General features: G+C 36.7%; 1 protein-coding gene and 1 pseudogene across 1 annotated transcript in view; one reads left to right on the forward strand and one right to left on the reverse strand.

The window, feature by feature from the left end:
- NUBPL (NUBP iron-sulfur cluster assembly factor, mitochondrial) overlaps window positions 1–26,804 on the forward strand; it is a 223,000-nt gene that overhangs the window by 153,281 nt on the left and 42,915 nt on the right. The window contains exon 7 of the mRNA XM_047075581.1: window positions 26,038–26,131. Within this exon, the coding sequence (XP_046931537.1) occupies window positions 26,038–26,131 (94 nt within the window). The remainder of the gene's footprint in view (window positions 1–26,037; window positions 26,132–26,804) is intronic.
- Window positions 7,494–8,282, reverse strand: LOC124508890 (cell division cycle-associated protein 3-like; annotated as a pseudogene).

A 26,804-nucleotide genomic window follows, 5' to 3' on the forward strand; every position in this document is an offset into this window, starting at 1 on the left:
GTGAGAATGCCCGAAAATTCCTAGTTTCCCCTACCCCTTCAACACTTGCCTACATATCTGCACCAGTTCTCAATTCCTTGTTCCTAATCTTATTCAAAGCTCAATTTTTATTTTCATAATTTCATATTTTCATGATTTCTCCAGTACCTTTCAGTGTTTGATAACCTTCTTTCATTGCTTTGACATTTAAAAGGGGGAAAAGGTATGAGAAAGAAAAGTAAGAAAAGTCATTATCTCAACTTTTTAAAAGTTTGTTTATTTAGAGAGAAAGTGTGTGTGTGTGTGTGTGTGTGTGTGTGTGTGCGCGCGTGCGCGCGCAAGTGGGGGAGGGACAGAGAGAGGAAGAGAGAGAATCCCAAGCAGGCTCTGCACTGTCAGTATGGAGCCTGATGTAGGGCTCTATTCATGAACTGTGAGATCATGATCTGAGCCGAAATCAAGAGTTGGACCTTAATCGACTGAGCCACCCAGGCACCCCCCATTAGCTTAAGTTTAATAAGACTACATTCTTCAGAATTTCTGCATACAGAATAGAATGCCTTCTTATCTTAAAATCTAATTTGCACATATTTTACTGATATGGTAATGTCTTTATAAGGGTCATATAGGATTTGTGACTTTATTTTTTTATGTTTGGAAGAGTACAAGTTGGGGAGGGGTAGAAAGAGGGGGACAGAGGATCTGAAGTGGGCTCTGTGCTGACAGGCTGACAGAAGCAAGCCTGATGTGGGGCTCGAATTCACCAACCACGAGATCGTGACCTGAGCCAAAGCTGGCCAGTCAACTGACGGAGCCACCCAGGTGCCCCATAGAATTTGTTACTTTATTATTTAAAAAAATTTTTTATGTTTATTTTTGAGAAAGAGAGAGACAGAGCATGATGGGGGAGGGGCAGAGAGAGAGGGAGACACAGAATCCGAAGCAGGGTCCAGGTTCCATGCTGTCAGCGCAGAGCTTGACATGGGGCTCCAACTCAAGAATTGTGAAGTCATGACCTGAGCCAAAGTAAGACCTTAACAGACTGAGCCACCCAGGCATCCCAGAGTGTGTTACTTTAAAGTATAATTGACATAATTCAAGGTCTGTGTTTGGAAATTGTAAGCTGTTGTGAAAATACACTGAATAAAGTGGGGAAAAAAGGTATTAATTTTTAATTAATGTTAGATGTGTTATGTGGCTCTTATAAGCATGTAACTCTAAATATAGGTTATGGTGATATCCTCTATCAGCTCTTTTGTTTCAATTTTGAATTTACTATGCAATTTAAGATTCTGAAGGACTTCTGATGAGTGAATATACTAATTTGTTGATGGAAATGTCTGATTTGCTTGGAAAGTATATACCTCTTGGTAATACATTGTTGTCATGGTACTAATCAACCGAAAACAGTGAGAACAATTTTCCCCAGAAGCAGATAATCCTTGAAATTCTGGGTCTCCATATCTCTAACTCATTTGAAGTATTGAGGGTGATGTTTTAACCAACTCCTTAGAAACTATATTACACTAAATTTTACAGTTGAGTTTAAGACAGAGTATTTTTTGGGAGGAGGTCAAAGAAAGAGCAATGAGAAAGGTTAAGGGAATGAAAATATGTGCTTTACTATTGTCAGGCTCGGCCATTACCTTGTTTCTCACCTTATTCAGGTTAAGGATAATATATTAGAAGATTGATGGAGAGACAAACTACTGTCCTTTATTTTGGGGATTGCGTAGCATCTAGATAGGGAAAATGAGAAGGAAGAAAATTTTACTGAGGGGTAGGGGAAGGCAGTGAGAATAAAGTGGAAATGAGGGAAAAAATGTGCTCTTTTAGATAGAAAATGTAGATTAGCAGAAGAATTTAAGGCTAAGTAAGAGTCAGCCCGCCTTATGTCATATCCATGAATATAAAGGGCCTATTTTGTATTACAGAGAATGTTAATAAATATCTTATTTGATATTTGTACATTCTGTGTTTAAACAAGCAGTTTGGAAATCTTCTGACTATGCATTTTTGAATAATTGATATTCAGAATACAATTTGTCATCTATGAAGATGTTTGGTGGAGCTGATTTGCATTAAAACATTAATGATGATTCTCAGTAAAAATACACAGAAGCACAAAACAGTTAATTGTCTTTCTTTTAAAATAAATGTCAAGAAAAGCATTTAAAAAGTAAGATAAAATGTAGTATTTAAAGAAAATTCTATCAGAATTCAAAATATTTTATAACTGCACAGGATAATAGAATTTTATATATTTTAATGTATACATTATGTTAGGGATCTTATGGAATCTTTTTTTTTTTTTAATTCTTCAGACATAAGAGTATTTGCAAATGAACTCAGACTGCTTTTCAACAGTTTCCTGTAGATTTAGGATAGCTCTCTATTTAATTTTTGAAATATTTGATAGGTGTTTGTAATTTTTAGAATTATATTTGTGTTTATGTCATTTTCTTACTTTGTAGTTTGTTTTTTACCTGACAAAACTGTTTCTTTTACTCTGAATAGTTGAGTAGAGTCCAGTTAACAAGGGCAGTGTTGATGTAGGGAAATGTAACCCAGAGCTATCATTTGATATTAAAAGAAGTATATTCTATCTTGGAACTCAATTACTATTAAAGTAGCTATATTTATACATAAGTATAGTTATGAGACCTAATAAAGATCAGTAGCATTTGTTTAGCTGTTACCCATAAGTATAGTATATACATGAATGATTCATTATGTGGGAGCAATTAATTTGTCATATTTATCTTACCAGTTAATCAGACATTCTGTAAGTGTATACTATCAAAATAGGTACCTGTAAAGTTTTTATATGCAGAAATGATTTGTGGCAAGTCAGATATTCATTTTGTGCGTGAAAATTTAGGTAATGTATCTTTAGAAATCCTGTCATTCAGAAAGTAATATTAACCATTTTTACCATTAATATTATGTTGTGGTTAGGCTCTTCCTTTTCTCTTAAGCCTTCCATATTTTCCCAAGGGACCCAACCAGACAATTTGAATTATTGATGCTCACTTAGAAATGGGAGAATGGAAAATTAGCTTTTAAAAGATGAATTGGAGTTCCCATCTTCCCCCAAGATTAATTGGTTAATACTAATTAATTGGTTAATGTTTTTGAGGTCTGTTTCTCTATATTTCTATATCCTGGCTGTTTGTGTATCCCTTGTATTTCTGGTGGTCTGTTAGCTGATATGAGAGATTGCTAGTCAGTCTGGGTTAAAATAATATTTATTACTATCTCTTAAAATTTTTTTAATGTTTATTTATTTTTGATAGAGAAACAGAGCACGAGCAGGGGAGGTGCAGAGAGAGAGAGAGAGAGAGAGAGAGAGAGAGAGAGAGAGAGACGCAGAATCCAAAGCAGGCTCCAGGCTCCAAGCTGTCAGCACAGAGCTCGACGCAGGGCTCGAACTCACTAACTTTGAGACCATGACCTGAGCCGAAGTCGAATGCTCAACCAACTGAGCCACCCAGGTGCCCCAATATTTCTTAAAAATTTTAACCCAGCATATCCTTTGTTAATATATATGGGAGGAAAGGTGAGAAAATGAATTGTCTAAAAAGTAGAAATTTATCTTATCTGGTGTTATTTTTATTCTAGGAAAAAAAAGCATTATTATTGAAAAATACCGTAATGAGTATTTTATTTCTGTTTCCTGAAATTTTTAATTATCTTCAGTCAGGAGAAAGAAAAAAAAAACAGTAATAAGGATTTTGTTAATATTTATTTAATTTTCTCTGTCATTACCTGATGATTTTTTCCCCCTAAATCTACTCTTTATTTAGTGTTTCTCATAAACCAAGGTGCTTAGGCCAAAACTCTGGGACTTATTCTTGATTTTTTTTCTTTCCTTTACCAGGTATATATAACCTATCAGCAAGTCCTCTAGAGTTTATATTCCAAATATATCTTTAATTTGTCTATTTCTCTTCATCTTCTCTACCATCCTAGTATAACCTGTCATCATTTATTTGGAATACTCTTAAGTTGTGTTTCTACTTTCAATCTTGCTTTCTTACATACCACTCTACTCTCCTGATAGTACTCAAAATGATCTTTAACAGCTTTGCTTACAAATAACCAGAATGCTAAGCAGCCAGTTTATTATTTTAAAAACTTGAAAATAAAGAGAATCAAGTACTTGTCCTACTTTTCTTACACTATTAAGCACATAAATGATGAAGGAAGTTTTCCTTTACTAAGGAATTTCAGTTGACAAATAAAGAAGGAATGATACAATTGTAATGTCAATATTTTATAAGCCCTAATTAAGTAATATAATAGATCTAAGGCAATAATTATTACTGTTAATATATGCATGTGGGGGCGCCTGGGTGGCGCAGTCGGTTAAGCGTCCGACTTCAGCCAGGTCACGATCTCGCGGTCTGGGAGTTCGAGCCCCGCGTCGGGCTCTGGGCTGATGGCTCAGAGCCTGGAGCCTGTTTCCGATTCTGTGTCTCCCTCTCTCTCTGCCCCTCCCCCATTCATGCTCTGTCTCTCTCTGTCCCAAAAATAAATAAACGTTGAAAAAAAAATTAAAAAAAAATATATGCATGTAGAGAGAACATATTATATGCCTCCTGATTGGAGTAAATAACATAAACTATAGAGTAGTTTTGCTAGAAAATTGAAACTGAATCTGGTTAAACATTCAGATCTAACTACCAGTTAATAGAAAATACAGGAGACAGAGGAACATGTTAAGTGACACTATGAGGATGCCATCAGAAATCCAGAGTGTAGAAAACCCTGTAGAATAAGTATCCCAGTTTTTTTTTCCATCAAGTAAATTGTAAGGAAAAAAAAGTGAAAGAATCGTCATCTATAGATTAAAAGACCAAGAAACTTGTTAAAGCAATATCTGGACCTTATTTGGATTTGATTTGAACCAGTGAGCTTTAGAAAAAATTGATACACAGGGAAATTTGGACACTGCCTAGATAGTTAGTAATTTTAATAAGTTATTATTGAAAATAATGATGTAGGGGCACCTGGGTGGCTCAGTCAGTTAAGCATTTGACTTCAGCTCAGGTCAGGATCTTGCAGTTCATGAGTTGTATCCCTGTGTCCAGCTATGTGTTGACAGCTCAGAGCCTGGAGCCTAATTCAGATTCTGTGTCTCCTGCTCTCTCTGCCCCTTCTCTGCTCATGCTCTGTCTCTCTCTCTCTCAAAAACAAAACATTAAAAAAATAATAAAAATCAGTTAAAAAAGAAAATAATGATGTAATTATAGTAATATTGATAGAAGTTATATTTGTAAGAAGAGTCCTTATCTTTTAGTGACATATGTTAATATGTGTATAAATGAAATGATAGATTTCTGAGGGGTAGATGTGGAATGAGTAAAGAAAAGATACAAATTAAGCAAGACTGGTCATGAAATGATAATTATTGATACTAGTGGATAAATATATGTGGATCCATTTTGCTCTGTTCTCATCATTCATACACATTGAAACTTCCTATAATTAAATGTAAATCCAAACAAAAAGCCTTTGCACTTAGACTATAATCCAAACTTTTTATCTTAGCAGAGTCTACTCAATCTGACTGTACTTAACCCATATCAAGCGTGTTCACCCTTTCTCACATTACGCTTGTTTTTTTCCTTTTCCTCAGTTATCCCAAATTTATTCCTGCCTTGGGGTCTTTGAACTTGTTGTTCTATCAGGAACCTTCTTCCCCTAGATCTACAGTGTCTGTCCTGTGTTGGCATTCAGGTCTCATTTCATTTTTATTATTTTTCAGTTCTAGGTTTGTTTGTTTATTTGAGGGAGAGAGCAAGCAGAGGGGAGAAGGTGAGCGAGAGGGAGAGAGTGAATTCCTAAGCAGGCTTCACACCCAGCATGGAGCCCAATGTAGGGCTTGATCTCATGACCCTGAGATCAGGTCTCATTTTAATGTCACTCCAGAACATCTAGCTGTAACAATCATCTCATCTAGTTTTATTTTCCTCAGAACACTTATCCTGAATTCGTATTTTCTTTTATATTTATTTGTTTATTGATTCTACCCACTAGAGTATAAAGTACATGTGGGTGGTGGGAAGATCTTGACTATCTTGTTCACTTTTAAATTTCCAGCACTTTTCTGACAAATATTTTTGCTAAGGCAAATATGATTGGCATTCCATAAATGTTTTTTGAGTGAACCAATTAAATGTTTATGAAGCTGTTGAACACTAAGAACATTATTAATCTTTTATTTTTAGAATATCAACATTACATACATTTATTGCCTAGTGAAAGTATTTAAAATTCAGTTGGCATTTTCATTATTAATGTTTTCAAAGGCTCATATGCAACAGAATTAGCTTTGTAGCAAACCTTCAGAAAGATTTTAAAAATTTCACAAAATGTCAAATTTTTCCTTAGCATATATTTAAAAATATTTGTATTTTGGATAATTAATGTCACATTTTGTCTAAGAGCTGTTTTTCATATCTACATAAGTAGAGGTTAAATTTTGTGCTATGTGTTTATATGTGATATGGAAATTTGGCAGACATTTCTCATCTTGTGAATAATAATGAAATACTTATAACTATATCTTCCATCAAGAAGGAAACTTGGAAATACTTTTATAGATAAATGCAGTAGAGGAAATGAGACTGTAAAATTATGAGATATTCTCTTTATTAGAATAGAAAACAATCTATTTGTTAAAAACAAATATATAATATATATACATACATATATAAACAATATATCTATCTATATCTACATATCTATATCTATATATTTCCAAATAAGTATTGTCATTCAGAATAACTGCTAAGAAAGTTGTTCATAATAGTTATTGAATAAAGTGATATGTTTCACTGACAAAATAATTTTTACCCTAATATTTGTTAGAGTTACATATATGGTGCAGACTGGTGGATTCTCTTCTTGTGTCCTTAGGAAGCTTTCTGTCCACAGCACGATATTGACTTCAGAATTGTGCTCATTTGGGCCATGGCTGAGATGGTTCCTCTCGTCATCCTCCATGTATGGTATATGGGAGTCTCAGATCATGGCCTTTCCACCAGAAACATGCCATCATCTGTTTCTCTTCTTCACCATCTCCTATTAGATGGTACAAATCTGGGACCTTCTTCAGATTTGGCTCTTTGCCAAAGTATATTTTGTTCTAAGTGGATTTGCCTGTTTGTTCTTTTTCTCATTTCTTCATTTATTTCTCTATTCAATACAGGTTTATTGTGGCTTGTCATGTGGAAAACACTAGCTTTGAGATTGTAAGGAATTATATAGAGATGAACAAAGCATAAAATATTCCAGGGATGTTGCTTTTGGTAGCTTTACTTTTGGAACTTCTCTTTTAGAATTGCCTTTAAAATGAATTTTTGTTACACACATGCCTACATATTTGTCTTAGTTTAGGAAGAGTCAGAGAAACTGAGCCTTTCCTCAGTCTCCCAGGGAAAGAAAGGGTGAGAAACACAGAATGTCACTAGGCCCCTGATGAACCCACTGATAGAGTCTCACAGGACCTAGTTCCCTACCGAGGGAAGATGCTTATTTTCCTTGTCATGGTCCTGGCCTTGCTCACCTGCTCAGTCTCCAGTTTTTAGAAGTTGTCCAATTCCCACAATGCCCCCTTCCTTTAGTTCTGTAACATTTTCACGTAGGGGAGAAGGCTGCTTACTGTCTTGTATCAGGATCCTGAGGGAGTTGTCATCTTGCAGGATGGTGAGGTGAGATCTCTCTAGTATCTTAGCATTTGGTTTCTATCTGTTGTGCTTAGAACCTGAAGACTGGAGAGATTCAGATACCCCTCAAGAGTATGTTTGACTCCTGGCAGGCCCTAGAGTTTTCTGTGAACTGTCCTGTTTCCTCCTTGGAAAACACCTGCTTGAAAGGGAGCTCAGTCTGGCTTCAAAGTTTCATCTGAGATAAGTGGGTGAGTTGTCTCAGAGGCACATCCAACTCAGATGAAAGTGCCTCTGGGGTCATAACAGGCTCTGGAGGAAGATTTGATTTGTGGGCTTTCATCTCACATATTTCACTCAACTGTTTCACATTGGGCTTATGGGGTCTCCACTGCTCGTCTTCACAGGTATCCATGCAATGCCATGGGTAGGAGAGTGGGGATCGGAGTCCTGGGCCTGAATAGGACCTTCCAGCTGCTCCTCTGTGGGTAGGTTGAACTCTGAGGTTTGCACCTGGATGGGAGTGCACAGGATGCCTACACTAAGTGATTGAGGATCTGCCATTCTAGCCAGATGCTTGTGCAGTGTAGGCTGCACTGAAGTGGCTGGGATGCTCCTGGCTGAGCCCATCTCAATCAGTAGGAACAGAGTGGGGCAGGGCCCAGCCTGAGTGAGGAGAGGATGCTGGGCTCTGATTCTATCTTTGTGTGCCCAACGACTCCAATTTGTTGGTTGATAATTTATTTAACCATTCACTTATTAAAGGATATTGCTGTTTGAGACATTTTTTTTAATTTAATTTAATTTTAATTAACTTATTTATTTTTTTAAATTTGATTTTATTTTTCTTTTTGAAAAATACAATTTACTGTCAAAATGGCTAACATACAGTGTGTAAAGTGTGCTCTTGGTTTTTGGGGTAGATTCCTGTGGTTCATCGCTTATATACAACACCCAGTGCTCATCCTCACAAGTGCCCTCCTCAGTGCCCTACCCATTTTCCACTCTCCCCAACCCCTCCATCAACCCTCAGTTTGTTCTCTGTATTTAAGAGTCTCTTATGGTTTGCCTCCTTCCCTCTCTGTTTGTAACTTTTTTTTCCCCTGATCCCTTCTTCCATGGTCTTCTGTTAAGTTTCTCAAGATCCACATATGAGTGAAAACATAAGATATCTGTCTTTCTCTGCCTGACTTATTTCACTTAGCATAATACCTTCCAGTTCCACCCACATTGCTACAAATGGCCAGATTTCATTCTTTCTCATTGCCAAATAGTATTCCATTGTATATATAAGCCACATCTTCTTTATCCATTCATCAGTTGGTGGACATTTAGGCTCTTTCTGTAATTTGGCTATTGTTGGAAGTGCTGCTATAAACATTGAGATACATGTGCCCCTATGAATCAGCACTCCTGTATCTTTGGATAAATTCCTAGCAGTGCTATTGCTGGGTCATAGGGTAGATCTATTTTTAATTTCTTGAGGAACCTCCACACTGTTTTCCAGAGTGGCTGCACCAGTTTGCATTCCCACCAACAGAGCAAGAAGGTTCCCATTTCTCCACATCCTTGCCAGCATCTATAGTCTCCTGATTTGTTCATTTTAGCCACTCTGACCAGAGTGAGGTGGTATCTCAGTGTGGTTTTGACTTGTACTTACCTGATGAGGAGTGACATTGAGTATCTTTTCATGTTTCTGTTGGCCATCTGGATGTCTTCTTTAGAAAAGTGTCTATTCATGTCTTCTGCCCATTTCTTCACTGGATTGTTTGTTTTTCGGGTGTGAAGTTTGGTGAGTTCTTTATAGGTTTTGGATACTAGCCCTTTATCCGATATGTCATTTGCAAATATCTTTTCCCATTCCGTCGGCTGACTTAGTTTTGTTGATTGTTTCCTTTGCAGTGCAGAAGCTTTTTATCTTGATGAGGATATATATATAATATATATGAGGATATATATATATATATATATATATATATATATATATAAATGAGGATATATATATATGAAGATATATATATATACCCATATATATATCCATATATATCCATATATATATAAATGAGGATATATATATATATATTAATGAGGATATATATATATATAAATATATAACTAATTTGCTATTTTAAATGCAAGAATCATTGATGATGAACCAATAGTTCATTTTTGCTTCTAATTCCCTTGCCTTTGGGGATGTGTCGAGTAAGAAATTGCTGCAGCTGAGGTCAGAGAGGTTGTTTCCTGCTTTCTCCTCTAGGGTTTTGATGGTTTCCTGTCTCACATTTAGGTCCTTCATCCATTTTGAGTTTATTTTTGTGAATGGTGTAAGAAAGTGGTCTAGTTTCATTCTTCTGCATGTTGCCGTCCAGTTTTCCCAGCACCGTTTGTTAAAGAGACTGTCTTTTTTCCATTGGATACTGTTTCCTGCTTTGTCAAAGATTAGTTGGCCATACATTTGTGGGTCCAATTCTGGGGTTCCTATTCTTTAAGATGTTGCAGGACTGGGGCGCCTGGGTGGTTCAGTCAGTGGAGCGTCTGACTTCAGCTCAGGTCATGATCTCACAGCTCATGGGTTCAAGCCCCACGTTGGGCTCTGTGGTGACAGCTCAGAACCTGGAGTCTGCTTCTGATTCTGTTTCCCTCTCTTTCTGCCCCTCCTGCACTTGTGCTCTGTCTCTCTCTCTCTCTCAAAAAATGAATAAATGTTTTAAAAAAATGTGACAAGACCTACGAAATTGGGTATAAATAACTTAGAATAACTAGTTCTTGAAAGAGCTAGACACTTTACTTCTAGCTTCATGAGTAATTGGTCTTTCCTTCAGTTTGATGGCCAGAAGTAAACAAGTCTTCTCCTGTGGCAGTCATGTCTATAGCACTTCCTCATGTGGAACCCAGGGCCTGCACACCATCCAGAACTGTCAGTATTGATTTTGGGCACTTCATATTTATGTGAGTGATATGTCAGATGACAGAATTTAATGATTTCAGTTGTTTTGAAAAGAAGAGGACAAATTTGGGGTATTGATGGAAGTTTTGTGGGCAGAACTTTGATGCCACAATTATTTGGTAATTTAAATGCAACCAGACCCACTTTTTACAGACATGTTGATCCTGTGTATAGGAACCTCTGTGGTTCACACTGCTAATGGGTGTGGATAGCCCTCCACCAAGGCAAGAATGTAAGTTGGGATTTTTTTTTTTTTATCACAAAACATTTTTGCATTTGAGCATCTGATTTTAGAGCGTATGGTTTTTTTGATTTATAGATAAATGCTGCTGAGCTTAGTTTATATATAATGCTTGTCCAAATATCTGTCACAAGCCTAAGATGATGGCTGATTGAAAGAGCCTAGCTAGCTGAGTAATGTTTAACCGGTTATTCTTGAGTTTTCTTCATGAATCAGTTGTGTAGCTCTCCTTCACTAAACCGTGAAATTTATACTCTGAGCTTTCATCAAGAAGAGTCTTTGTAAGAAACGTCTACATCTCTACTTCTTTTGAAGGTTGATGGAAGAGGAATGGGACAGTGAGGATGGAGGTTACTGTCATTGAAAGGCAGTATATTGTATGGACGGTGCCAGAGGTTAGTAATTCTGGTGGTGGAAGGATGTGAAGGGTCTCTTTTGATTGTCTCTGTGTTTTCCAACAAAATAAGACACTTATTCAGTCCATATATACCTGGCACTGTGGTTGGCCTTAAGGTACAAAAGTAAGACTTGTCCTCTGCCCTTAAAAGAGAGATTCACTATTTAATAGTAAAATAATAGTATGACCTTATTGCTAAGAAATGATTTCTTTCAGTTTTGTTTGTGTCCAAGTTTTAGCCTTAGTTTTTCTATTGTAAATTTTTTTTTGTGATCCCCCAGTCCCTGTCTGTTTTTTCATGTGTTGATTGGGGAACTGAGAAAAAGGGGGGAGATAGTGATTGATTGATTGATTGATTGACTTAGGCCAAAGATCTTATGTTGGGATTGTGTATGTATTTCTTTAATTTTATTTTATTTTATTTTATTTTTTTAATTTTTTTTTTCAACGTTTATTTATTTTTGGGACAGAGAGAGACAGAGCATGAACGGGGGAGGGGCAGAGAGAGAGGGAGACACAGAATCCGAAACAGGCTCCAGGCTTTGAGCCATCAGCCCAGAGCCCGACGCGGGGCTCGAACTCACGGACCGCGAGATCGTGACCTGGCTGAAGTCCGACGCTTAACCGACTGCGCCACCCAGGCGCCCCTTAATTTTATTTTATGCTGAGAGAATTTCAGAATTAATGAGAGTGTACTTGATTCACAGAGTTAATTCCTTACATCCAGATGGTCTTGCTTGCTATACCAAAGTACCTTGGTCAGAACTTTATCCTTTAGTTTTGTTTGTTCATATATAACTAATTTGCTATTTTAAATGCAAGAATCAAACATCAGACTATGCCTGCCTGTTTTGATGTAATTCTGCAAAAGTACACATTCATCATATCAAAATTATTTCTTCAACTGGAAGAGAGGAGGATTATCAAATTAAAATGTGACTTAAAAATCATAATCTGATTAACATTAATCTGATCGGTACCAAAAATTTTTAGGGGCACTTGGGTGACTCAGTCACTTCTACGTCCAACTTCAGCTCAAGTCATGATCTCATGGTTCATGGATTCGAGCCCCGTGTCAGGTTCTGTGCTGACAGCTGAGAGCCTAGAGCCTGCTAAGGATTCTGTGTCTCCATTTCTCTCTGCCCCTCTTCCACTCATGCTCTTTCTCTCTCTGTCTCAAAAATAAATAAACATTAAAAAATGCAAACAAATTTTTTTTAAACTGATAGCCATGAAATATGGAATAAAAATAACTTATCTGGACATTGGTACTGAAACTAAGGCTGCAAAAATATGTTCCAAATGGTCTGTGTATATCATTATTATTTTATTTGAGAAACCAGAGCTTACTAAGTAGCTGGTTTCTATATAGAATACAAGTTTGTGTTGAGTCTTACCATGAGCCAATTATTTTTCTTCTCTTTCATGACATGGCTTATACTTTCTACTCTGGCCTATATTTTGTCCTGTTTGTGCCACTGGTGGCAGGGATATATCAGGGAAAATTAGATTACAAGTCCTATTGATTTATAAATTTTTGGCATAATTTTTGTTTGAGAAGGTTATGATGATACTTGCCTAAGTAATATTAGTTTTCTCATTGTATAGATAGCAAAGTGAGGTCTAGAAAGGTAACTTTCATCCAGATCATAGGTGATGTACTCAGTTTCATGAGGGCAGGAACTTGAGATATCTTGCTCACTGCTGTATTCTCAGTGTCTAGAACAGTGGTTGGCACATGTAAATGTTGCTCTTAATTTCTCAGGGTTAAACTTTGTACTGATTATTCTCTGTACCTACTTAGGTGTATTCTGACTTTAAGAATGTATATTAATGTATAATCTACAATATTAAGATAAATATGAGCACACCAGATACCTATATATTCAGGCAAGAACAACTTCTAGATACATTGCCACGTTCACTTGCTCATAAGGGTATAAGATTATTGTGAACAAGCCTAGATATAATGACCAGTGTGCTTAAGTGAGAATGAAGGAACAGCTGCTCATTTAATGATCTTTTAATGAGATGCATAAAATTCAGTCCATTTTCCTATTTCATTACAATTTAGTGATCTCAGGTTTCTTAGATGTCTTTTGGGTACTTCTGAAGTAATTATGTAGTTTAGGAAGTTGGAAATTGCTGAAGTTGATGAGGTGGGAATTAGATTGTTTTATGTGTTTATTTTCCCCCCATCCTCATTCCTGCTTCCCATCTATTATCTGTATCATATCCATTTGTATTCTCATAGATGTATTCCTTAATCTTTTTCAATATCCTTTGTGTTAAAAGTAGTTATAACTAAAACCTGCTGCATTATTTAGTTCCCCTTAGGAAGTCACTTATGTTGTTTTCTTTTTAGCTTTGTAGATACCAGGTCTACTTAAGCGGAACAAGGTACAGGTCACTAAAATGTAGAAATTTAATTAATATATTCAAACAACAGATATGGCTTCTTCACTCCTCGGCCCTTATTTTTAGTGATTTATGTATTTTTAAATTGTATTTTGACTGAATATTTTCATGTTTAGTTTTACTCGTGAGAAATTTCCCTTTAATTTGCAAAAAGCCATTTAAATCTGCTTATGTCATCTAGGCATATGGAGAAGATATTTTTAAGTTACTTGTTTCGATCATTTTGGAATGTGGTGACCTCACAAATGGGCAAATATTTTCTTAGCATTTGGTTAGAAGAATAAACATTGTATGCTCATTGAGAGAAATTTAAATTTTGACTTACATGATATGACAAGCTTCTGTTTAAAGTGATTTTTTTCAGTGTTAATACAATTGCTTAATTATCTAGTGGCTTTTTTTTTTTTTTTGAATCCATGATTTCATTTCCTCTTTGGATAAAAACCTCTGTAAAGCAGACAAACGTTTTTATTATCCCTATTTTGCAGATAAAGTTTTGGGCAAGTCATTTGATTTCTGAGTTTCATTCAGTTTCTTTATCTGTAAAATAAGAACATTGGTCAAGATAATCTCTGAGGTCCCTTCATGCTCTAAAATTCTCTGTTTATAACATTGTAAAATACCAATATAAAAAAATTATACATTGTAAAATGTAAAACATAAAAAATGTTTATACCATTTTTACATGCCAATGTAAAAAATCATTCATATTTTTAAAAGGGGGAGGTCTTATAAATATCAATTCCCATAGCAAGTAAAGACATACCAGAAAAGAAAGCATATCTGAAGTTATGTAGTATGAGCAGTACAGTAAGTCCAAAGTAAACCAATCTCACCTGTAGCAAAAGAAAAAAATAGGGAAGATTCTTTTAAAAAAAATTTTAGTATAGTTGACATGCAATGTTACATTACTTTCAGGTGTACAACATAGTGATTCAACAAGTTTATACGTTATTCTGTGTTCACCACAAATGTAGCTACCATCTGTCCCCAATGCATCACTATTATGTATCATTGACTATATTCTTTGTGCTGTGCCTTTTATTTTCATGACTTATTTCAGTGAAATAAGTAATTGGAAGCCTGTACCTCCCACTCCGCTCCACCTCTTTTGCACAACAGTCCATCTTCCTCCCCTCTGGCAACCATTTATTCTTTGTGTTTATAGGTCTGTTTCTGTTTTTTGTTTGATTATTATTTATTTATTTATTTATTTATTTATTTGATTCCACATCTGAGTGAAACCATTTGGTATTAGTAATGCTTAGTCTGACTTTTTTCTTTTTGTTTTTTAATTTTTTTTAACGTTTTATTTATTTTTGAGTGAAACCATTTGATATTAGTAATGCTTAGTCTGACTTTTTTCTTTTTTTTTAAATTCTTTTTTAAGGTTTTATTTATTATTTTTTTTCAACGTTTATTTATTTTTGGGACAGAGAGACAGAGCATGAACGGGGGAGGGGCAGAGAGAGAGGGAGACACAGAATCGGAAACAGGCTCCAGGCTCTGAGCCATCAGCCCAGAGCCCGACGCGGGGCTCGAACTCACGGACCGCAAGATCGTGACCTGGCTGAAGTCCGACGCTTAACCGACTGCGCCACCCAGGCGCCCCTCGTTTTATTTATTTTTGAGACAGGGAGAGACAGAGCATGAACAGGGGAGGATCAGAGAGAGGGAGACACAGAATCTGAAACAGGCTCCAGGCTCCGAGCTGTCAGCACAGAGCCTGACGCGGGGCTGAACTCATGGACTGTGAGATCATGACCTGAGCCGAAGTCGGCCACTTAACCGACTGAGCCACCCAGGCACCCCTAGTCTGACTTTTCTCACGTAGCATAATACTTTCTAGGTCCATCCATGTTTTCTCAAATGGCACGATATCGTTTTTTTTCCTGGCTGCATAATACTGCATCCAATACCACATCTTCTTTATCTGATTGTCTATCAGTGGACAGGAAAGATTCTTTTTTTTTTTTTTTAAATATTTTTGGGGTGCCTGGCTGGCTCAGTGGGTTGAGCGACCGACTTCGGCTCAGGTCATGATCTCACGGTTTGTGAGTTTGAGCCCTGCATTGGGCTCTGTGCTGACAGCTCAAAAGCCTGGAGCCTGCTTCTGATTCTGTGTCTTCCTCTCTTTCTGCCCCTCCCCCACTCATGCTCTTTCTCTGTCTAAGAAATAAATAATTATTTATTTTTGAGAGGGAGAGACAGAGTGTGCTGGGGTAGGAGCAGAGAGAGGGAGACACACAATCTGAAGCAGCCTCCAGGCTCTGAGGTGTCAGCACGGAGCCCGATGCAGGACGCAAACCCATGAACTGTGAGATCATGACCTGAGCCCAAGTCTGACACTTCGCTGATTGAACCGTCCAGGCACCGCAACAGGAAAGATTCTTAAGTGACAGTTTTCTTCCATTCTTTTATTGATCCAAAATTTGTATTTGAGTGTGTGGTGAGCATCAGAATGATTTGAGCTTTTCTTTTTTAAGTTTGTGTTTTATGTTTTTATTTTTGAATGTTACTTATTTTTGAGAAGGAGAGAGAGCACCCACACAAGGGCAAGCGGGGGAATGGCAGAGAGAGAGACAAATCCCAAGCAGTCTCTATGCTTTAAGCACAGAACCCAACGTGGAGCTCAAACTCATGAACCGTGAGATGGTGACGCAAGTTGAAATCAAGACTCAGACGCTTAACTGACAGAGCCACCCAGGCACCCCAAGATTTGAGCTTTTTTTGTTGTTGTTGGCAGAGTATATATATCCTTGGCATGAGTGTTTACAGAGAGACATTTTTTATTAGTTGGAAAGTTAGATTAGACCTCACAACCTTTAAAGGTTTGTGATTGAATCCCCTCCCATTTCTTACCTCAGTGGCAATCCCTTCAACAACTTTTCAGGATTGCATTTATTTTATAAATTATGACATTTTATATAGTTATAACACATTAATTTCAAGTTGAGCTAGGATGAAGTATTTTAGGATGGTAGTCAGAGTAGATTGTACTTCAATATAAATTTAAATATGAGTATGAGTTCTTTGAATAATTCAGCTAACTTTTCCAAAGGAAATATGATCACTTTATAAAATTTGTTCAGTATACCAGGCAGCTTTTAGATTTTTTTGTTTTTGTGTAGAATACTCCCTTTTTGGGGAAAAAAAGAGCTTATTTTGTTATTTTGGTGCTTTTTAATAAAATAGCTTTAACTCACTTTTTCCTATAAAATATCAGTTTTCACTTCCATAGTTGGAAGTGATGATTGTATCCCAAACACTTCATTTTACAGTTGAGAAAACTGAGGTCCAGTGAGATTAATTCTCTGACCCATGGTTATTTAGCCAATTAGTGACAAAAGTGATTGGAATTTAGATATGCCAGTTTCCCAAACTAAAACCCTTCTATTTGATGAGTAGGTATCTGGATTTTTGTCTGTATTCTGTTAGATTCATTGTCTAGTTTTTTGCCAAACTCCCCCTTTCCAGTGCTGTCTCTCCTCTCCCCCTCTCTCTCTGTCTCTGTCTCTCTCTGTCTCTCTGTCTCTGTCTCTCTCTTTCTCTCTCTCTCTCTATATATATATAGAGAGAGAGAGAGTAATTAATTTTTGATTTAGAATTTAAAATCCAAAAGCTGCATTATAATAGCTCAAACTTAAAATATAATGGCATATGGAGCTACAGTTTCTCACAGTTGGTTTCCTACTTGATATGATTTAGATCTTTAAATTTTTAGAATAAAATCTGAGCCAGTTTCAAAAATATTACGTTCAAAAGCTGTAGGTATTTTAAAAAATCTTTAAAGTATTCATTTTCTGTTCTTAGTCTTTATAAAAGGTTATTTACTTTGATTTAAACAATTATTTCACATAATTCTTTTGTATAAATGGTAGAATTATGATTATTCATTTAAAACAAAACCAGAATTAAATGGTAAATTATTGAAAGCTAAAACATTCTTTAACAGCACAAAGTCAGGAAATTTGCAGTTAACATTTCCATGGTTACTAGAACCCTTGCTCTATGATATAAAAGACTCTTAAAGGATCATATAAGGAAGGAATACTAACTATACATACCATAAAAAAATTCTCAAAAGTAGAAGAAACATTATAATTAACCAGAAAATGAAAAAAAAAATAAAGCGAATGAATTCTTCTATTTCTTATATTATCTGAGTAAATAATTTTCTCTGGGTCTATAAACTCTTTTATGTGTCTATTTTATTTTACAATGAAAATGTAATATAGGAAAGCTCATATGTTTGCTAGCAAAACTCTTCAGGGGCTTGAAGAATAGTGATGCTGTGCTGCATTCTGTGGGAGACTGGGAACATGACTTGAGTCCCACAGACCAGGATTTATATCACTGCCTCACCACTCACCAGCAGTCTGACCTTGGACAATTTGCTTAACTTCTCCAGTCCTCAGTATTCTTACCTGTAAAATAGAGGTCATAATGCCTGTTTTACAATGTTAGGTATTAGATATGTTAAAAGTATTTACTGCCTAACTTATAATAGGCTCTCCCTAACAATTCTTTTCCTTCTGCTCTCCTTTACCTGTTACCTGCAGACCCGCTCTCTGTCTCTTCCTTCACAGTTCAATTCTACCTGATGGACCTAAGTCTCAAAAGTAGGACTTCAGATGGCATGTAACTAGAACTAAATAAACATGACTGAGACAGGTCTTTACACCATTCCTGGCTAGTGCACTGGGTAGACTGGTCTCCTGGAGCAAGTGCTTCTCAAGTTCTATAATGTCCTTAAGAACATCAGAACCCCTGGACAATGTGTATGGATTCTCTCAGTGAGGCTCAGTGTAGCTTCTGTGGCAGCTTGGACTTTGACTTCTCCCCAGTACAATATTTTTTTTCTAGGGATATTCTTTTAAATAATATTTATAGTTTTATAGTTTTCCATATTAAACACAGTACTACCTGTCTAAATATATTTTATAAACTGTCCCAAATTAGGTTAATAAAAGGATTTGTTACTCCTACTTAAAAAAAAAGAAATTCTGAAACTTCAGCCTTTGAGTATATAAAAAGAGTTGTAAATGTTTTTAGTAATTTTTTAAAAATGAAGATATCTTGATTCTCAGTCAGGTTTATAATATTTCAGGGTTTTTGGTAGCAGTCCTGTCCTTTACTAACATATGCTCCTAGATTATGAACATCTGTATATATAAGCAGTTGGCCTAAAGCAGTACTCTAGAGAATTTAGAGAGATGTTCCCGTAATTCACTAAAATGCTGTTACTTTGGTGGTTGTGTCATTATTTTCATGTTGTGAGGTTTTACTGTTTCAGCTGTAGCATGCGTTTACATGGGATCATCTGCGGGCTGGCCTAGGAATTGGATAACCTTTTAAGTATTATTTCAGAAGCTAGATACAGAGTTACCAAAGGTTGACCCATATATCAACTTTTAGAGAAGAAGTCTTCTGTGAATTGATGCTGTCTCCAGGTTGGCATGGCCAGTCTGCCCTATAGCTCTGCTGGAACAACTGAGGAAATGGGAGGTGATGATAAAGGGAAAGCAAATGAGTAAAGTTTGTCTTCTTTTCGCTCTCAAAACATTACTGCTATCACTTGGGTTGGTAGTGCTTTTGGAGGGATTTATTCAAGTATACTCCCCCCACACCTCTTACAATAGAAAGGAACATGTTTGAAAATGAATTAGAGAACTTTATCATCTGACAGAAATGAAAATATTAGGGAAAATATATCATTGTAGCTTGAATAATTTGTTCTCATTTTACAACTGGGTGAACTCTCATCAAAACAATCTTCAAGAATAAGCTTATTATATTTTGTTGTATCATTTATTTCTACAAGTCTGTAAGCCGTCAACTCAAGCAGAAGTCTTTTGCTATTCAGATTTTTATTGTGGTATTTATATTTAAATAATTTTACTTTTGTAGCAATTTTCATCTTAAAACCCAAATAAGGTATCATATAATTTTATGAATAAGCCACTGGGAAGAGCAAAAATATGGTTCAGATTTAAAGAGAACCACCTTGTGTTTTATTTTAGATTTATATTGTATATAAAAGATGACTCACATGGCAGAATAAAATTGTAAGAGACAATTTGACTCATAGAATCACTCAGTGAATGTTGATGGAACACTGACTAGACATTATGGAGGAGATTGGATGTGGAGAGCAGAGTCCAGAGATGAATAAAGAAGGGTCTCTTTTTTAAGGAACTTATACTGAAGTTGGGGGGGATAGTTATGTACAAAAAAATTCATACTCTAGGATTTTTAGAACTTGAAGACCCATTAAAAACCTGAAAGTTAGTTGAATCGAAAATCCTAAGAGCTTGGGCCTAACAAATTTGTCTCTGGGCCTGAGACATGGTTAGCTGCATCTTTTATCCTAGTAGTAGCATGGTTTCATGTCGGCTTCCAAGCAAAGCACAAGTACTATTCTGTTTGCTACATTAGGACTATGCCTAACTAGAGTTGGAGAACCAGGGAATCAGGGACAGATGGCAGAACTTAGCCATAGGAAAGAAGTTGCAACAGATAGAAGGCCAGAATTAGACACAGGGACACTGCCTTGAGATCTAGTATTTATGAGTCAAGTAGGCATAAGAGTCAAAACCAACTCTTCAGTCAATAACCAAGCTCAGACTAGAAGGAAAGAGGTAGTGTCCGGCCCAGCTCAAGTTCCTTTAAGGATTGGCCTTACTGCTTATGGAACAAGCACCATATAAATGGGCTGCCTGGACACAGCCTACTTTTAAATTATTCAGTCTAGATTTTGTTCCATTTCCCTGTTTTATGATTTCTCTGTCCGTTCTTTAGTTACACCTTTTTCTTGCCCTTAGAAGTTTAATTCTTCTTGCCTTCCACTTTGCCTCCAGCAGGCTTATAGCTTTGCCTCCCTTTCTTGGCAGTGATTTTCCTCCCTGTTCCCACAAGGCCCAGTGTCTACCCCTGCTGCTGTTTTTTTTATCAGGATCATATTGGCCTTGCTAGAAGACCTAAGATTTCAGGGACACTCTCCCTTTGCTTTGGAGCAGCATATGTTGACCCTATAATGCTTACATGTGGCCTGTCTAGTGATGGTGAGGGAAACTGCCACCCTCGAGGCTGACTGTGGTAAACTGCTTGAGCTATCTGAGAAGCCCAAAATGGAATGCAACTATGGGCCCTTTCTTTTCAGACTTACAGCTCAGCCTGTCTGCACTTGTGTTCCCAGTGTTCCCTAGAGTAAGGCCTGATTGCTACTGCTTTGGTCAGCTTCTGGAGGAAAGTGGCCCATGTTCTTTTCCTGTTCATAGCACCACCCTCTTCATAACTAATGCCCTGAAAAAGATAAATTACTTTATCTGCCCATACAGAAGATACACTTTTATCTCCTCAGAAAAGAGGGGATTGCCCTTATTTCAGTTTTGAATTACTTTCAGATTATTGGGCATCATTTTGAACATAAAATAGAAACTATTATTTGGAGAAGCGATATCAGCTTAAAATCACCCCAGTCGGTGTTAGTTGGGTATAGTTTCCTTTCCTAAGGTTGCCCATAAAAAAAGAAATAAAAGTAACACAGATTTAGTAATTATTCCTGGTGGCATAACTTTCAAGTGTTGGGTATCTTAACAAACAAAGTGAAAGAACAATACGAGAAAGGCAGTAACTTAAGTGGTGATGTTATAGCAATTACAAATACATATATATTTATAGGACAGATGAGAAAGCAATGTTCTGATGTTATTTAAATGGCTTCGAACAAAAGCTCAGTGACTACATTATATTTGGATACCAAAATTCTGTATCTCAAACACTTTAGAGGGAAATAAAAGTTATATGAAACATCTTTCACAGAGCCTCTCTCGGCAGACTCAGGTCTGAAATCTTACCTCTGATATGCATCTCATCCCATCCTTATGGCTACTGGCATTGTTTTTGGTCCTCCCATTATGCTGTTTATGTCCTCCTTCAAAATTAATGCACATGTTTGACTCTCAAACTACCTTGCTGAATTCTCTGTTGTAGTGCTGCCTCTTTATCCACAGGGTATCTCTGAACTACCTTGGTAATTCTACCTCTAGTCTGATTTAGTCTTTCCTGATGAGATCCCTTTATTTTGGAGTCTGAGAGGGTTTTGCCAAAGGTGAGGTTACCATGAGGCTAATGAAGTTTAAACTCTGGATTCCATGCTTGAGATGCTGAGAGCTGTAGAATGTTCCAGGTGGAGAGAGGAAGCAGGTTGCATTTGGGAAGCATTTCTGTGTAAGCATTTATGTTATTCAAGAGATCTTAGAGAAAGGAAGTTGAATATCTAAAGCTCCAGCATTTTAGGGTGATTTCTTTTCACATTCTAAATAAATTTTGAATTTTTATACCTAAATTTGCCTTCATAATTTTGTATTCTTATTCTTAGAAAGAATCACCCAAATTGTATATGCTGCAAGCCACACAAAATTCCATTAGGATCTGCCACTGGTTTTTACTAAATGAGGTACCTGGATGTTTTGCTAGTACTTACCACCTACATTTAGTAACATGCAATTTATAAGAGTAAACAAACACTAAGTAGAATCTAGAGAATCCCCACATCACTCTAAAATCAGTGCTTTGGTGACTCTTTTACAAGAGAACCGGAACTTGTTGGTAGCCAGTATATTTCAGTGTTTGTATTAGTGAATGCTGTAAAAATGGAACTCAGATAACTGAGTTCAGTTCAGTTCAAGTCAGCCAGCCGTTGTGGGATGCCTGCTGTGTGTGATCAAGGTACTAGACCAGAATCATTTTTTAGTTTAAATGCAATTTAAGATTCATTTGAAATTGTCTTAACAGTGAAGTATTTTCAGTTCCTTGGAACCCTAGTAGCAGTTCTCTTTAAAGAAATAAGAAATTGGAGCCAGTGTGATAAATATGCTTAAATGCCAGGAAACAATAATGATAAATTGTTGGCACCAATCATTTGATGTTTTCTGAAACAAAGAGACTTGTCATTCTGCCAGTGCTAGGGGTTTCAGTGAAGAGGATATACAGTGGAAAGTATCCTTTATTTTTTCTGTAGATAGTTTCATAGATGAAGGCCATAGGTAAGTTTGGGGTAACTATTTTTCAAACCAAGGAACCTTAAATTGAAAATGAATTGTTATGCTCATCATTTCATCATTCTTTTTAAAATGGGTCATTTGATCAGTATCAAATACTTTGTGTTTGAGAAGTATCATAAAATTCCAGAGAGACAAGATAATATATAATATCAGGTACTGATAAATGTTTTGAAGACAAAGTCAGAGAAGGAGATTGATGGGTGAGGGTGGGGGTGCTGTTTTAGAAATGCTGTACTGACTTCTAGCTATTGCTTGAATTTGCCAAGCATATCCCCATTGATTAGAACCTTTTCTGCACTTGCTGTTGCTTCTGCCTGGAATGTTTTGTTTCCTTCAGATGACCGCTTCAGTTATTTTCTGACTTCACTCAGTTTAAAGTAGTGCCATTCACCATTCTGTTCTTTTTCCCTGCTCTACAAGTATACTTTACCATTTGCTTGGGAACCAAAGAGATTAAAATAAATTCTTTAATAAATCCTTGGCTATCTGAACTCTTACTGTTTGCTCTCTGAAATTCAGGAATTGAAGAGATTTTTATTTTATTTTATTAAAAAAAATTTTTTTTAACTAGGCTTCATGCCCAGCACGGAGCCCATTGTGGGGCTTGAACTCACAGCCGTTAGATTGAGAGTCAGATACTTAACCAACTGAGCCACCCAGGCACCCCTTGAAGAGATTTTTTAAAACAATCTCTTGTTTGATCTAGATATCTTAATTAGGAACCAAATAATTTTGTATAGTAAGAGATACTTATTTTCTTTATAGCACTTTTACCCACTGATTTGTCTTTGTATGTGTTTGTCTGCCTGACTTCCTCACTAAACTGTTAGTTCCACAGTGACTGGGAATGGCTGGGACTTTATTTTGTCCACTACTGCATCCCTATCACCTGGAACAGTGCCTGGCACCTAATCAATTCTCAATAAATATGTGTTGAATATATGTGTTGATACATGAATGAATCTATTTGACCCTGTGTCATCTAAATCTTAATTTAAAATTTTTTTTAACGTTTATTTATTTTTGAGACAGAGAGAGACAGAGCATGAACAGGGGTGGGGCAGAGAGAGAGGGAGACACAGAATCTGAAACAGGCTCCAGGCTCTGAGCTGTCAGCCCAGAGCCCGACGCGGGGCTCGAACCCACGGACCGTGAGATCATGACCTGAGCCGAAGTCGGATGCTTAACCGACCAAGCTACCCAGGCGCCCCTAAATCTTAATTTTAAAAAATATATGCTTATATTTGAAAAAGGCTTATTTCACATTATTAAGTTTTAAGAAGCAAGGTACGGGATTATATACACAGTATGATTGCCATTTAGGTTTTAAAAATCTCAAGTCTTTTCATGTGTTCATTCATTCATTCCTTGAAAGAAAACTCACTAATCATCTGCTGAGTGTCTAGTCTGTGTGTTAGGTATTCTAACTCAGCTACAGTTTCATGATACCAATCATGAAACACTAGTAAATGAATGCTACCCTTCCCCTTACTCATTCTTTCTAGCTATGTTGATCTTTCACTTGCTCACAGTAACCTATAACCTCTCTCCTTTGCACAGGTTATTTCATTATGTGCTTAATATTTGTCTCCTATATTATAAATTCTTTCAGCCTAGAAACCATGGTACCATTTAATCATCAACACCTAGCTCAATGCCTAATATGTAGTAGGGACTGAAACCTTCTATGGCTGAAGGAGTGAATGAATGAATGAATGAATGGATGTTTAGGAGACATACATAGTAGGAACACCATGTCTAATGAAAGTTAGGGGAAGTGAATTTCAAGTTGGGGTCTGAAGAATGAGGATGAATTAGCAAGTGAAGAAGGCTAGGTAGAGTGTTCTGGAGCTTAAGCTCAGACTTCATCCTCAAAGTAGTAGAAGGATTTTATTAAAAAAAAAAAACATTTACTTATTTATTTTGAGAGAGAGAGAGAGAGCACATGTGTGCATGTGTACACATGCGAGTGGGGAGGGGCAGAGAGAAAGAAAGAATTCCAAGCAGGCTCCACACTCAGCCCAGGAACCAATGCGGGGCTCGATCTCATGACCACAAGATCATGACCTGAGCCGATCTCAAGATGCTTAACCAACTGAGCCACCCACATACCCTGAAATAGAAGAATTTTAAACAAAAAATGGCACTAACAGATTTGCATTTTATATGGACCATTTTTCAGTGGTGTAGGAACAGACTGGAAGGACAATGTCAAAGCAGAGACACTGGGACGGTTTAGTGAAAGATGATTGTTGTCTCCATTGGGTTCTCGGCAAGAGGTTAAGAGAAAAGTAAATACACTTGAGAGATTTTTAAAAGGCAGAATAAGTGACTAGTGCCAGTGAGGGAAAGGGAAAAGTTAAGTATGATTCCATGCTTCCACCTTAGGCAAATGGGAAGATCGTACTGTGGACTTAGAGGGAGAAGCCATCTAAGGTGAAAAGAGCCTATGGAATCCTTAAGGCCTATATAAATTGAGGCTGAGCCTTAAGGACTTGGTAATATAGCTGAATTTTCTAGGTGTAGATGCTTAGAAAGATGCCTGGAAAGAAATAATCAAAATGTTAATAGTATTGGAAGTCTAGTTCTGTTTCTAAATTTTTCTTTTGATTAAGTTTTGGTTATTATTAGTGTGTTTTATGAAGGAATAGTAAACTTTAAAAAATTATATTAGGATCTGTCATAGGAAATGCTGTATCTAAAAACCCAAGGTTACAAAACTAAGGCCTTCCTAGGTAAAATATTGGCTTTTCCCAATGAAAATAAATTATTGGTCCTGAATAGAAGTCTACTGTGGAATGGGTTCATCTTTAGTGTATGTAGGTATGTGTTGGGGGTGGGGGGCAAGAGAGAAGGGGTCATTTGGAAATTTTACTGTATCATTAGTAGAGGGCCTGCTAGACCCAGGAACTGATCTCTTGTTTATTCATTGTTTAAAAATGTTTATTTATTTTTGAGAACGAGAGAGAGAGAGAGAGAGAGCACATAAGAAGGGGAGGGGCAGAGAGAGAGGGAGACACAGAATCCTTAGCAGGCTCCAGGCTCTGAGCTGTCAGTGCAGAGCTGGATGCAGGGCTCTAACTCACGAACTGTGAGATCATGACCTGAGCCAAAGTTGGACACCTAATGGAATGAGCCACCCCTTACTTATTCATTTATCCTTAGCCTTCAGCATAGTCCCTTACACTTAGTAATGGCTTAAGTGAAAACTGTTGTTTTAGATTTGTTGTTAATATGTTTATTTTTGTTTGCATCACTAATTCACTGCAGTTGTTATATAATGATGTTATTTGTGTCATCTTGGTTTTTAGGTAGATTGGGGTCATCTGGACTATTTAGTTGTTGACATGCCACCCGGAACTGGAGATGTGCAGTTATCAGTCTCACAAAATATTCCCATTTCAGGTAATCTTAAACTTTAATTTGTGCTGTCTTTGGTATTTTGCTATTGCCATACAGAGAAACAGACTCCATGACAGGCAAACATTTTTATGTCTCAAAAACAATCATTTAGGGGCACCTGGGTGGCGCAGTCGGTTAAGCGTCCGACTTCAGCCACGTCACGATCTCGCGGTCCGTGAGTTCGAGCCCCGCGTCGGGCTCTGGGCTGATGGCTCAGAGCCTGGAGACTGCTTCCGACTCTGTGTCTCCCTCTCTCTCTGCCCCTCCCCCGTTCATGCTCTGTCTCTCTCTGTCCCAAAAATAAATAAACGTTGAAAAAAAAAATTTAAAAAAAAAAAAAAAAAACAATCATTTATAAATTTGTCTTTAGAGATCAGATTCATAAATTCAGTTTTTCAAGATATTAGCAGAATGAATGTATTTACAAAAACATGGTGGTGTTATAAATCTATGTTCTAGAAACAATAACAAATATTGTTTAGGTAGAACATTGCTGTTTGCTTCACAGCTATCATGCAGTGACAGCATAGTGCCTGATACATGGTGGACACTCAGTAAATATTCATTGAATAAATATTGAATACAAGTGAACATTAGGGAAATTTGGCTTTTTGGTAAATACGAGTATGGGAAAGTTTTATATTCAGTTAATTATTTGATGTTAAAGTCAAGAGAG

Source organism: Lynx rufus, unplaced genomic scaffold (assembly GCF_022079265.1).
Source record: "Lynx rufus isolate CCGP_SWC_20201006 ecotype Redwood Valley unplaced genomic scaffold, mLynRuf1.p SCAF_13, whole genome shotgun sequence".
NCBI lineage: Eukaryota > Metazoa > Chordata > Mammalia > Carnivora > Felidae > Lynx > Lynx rufus.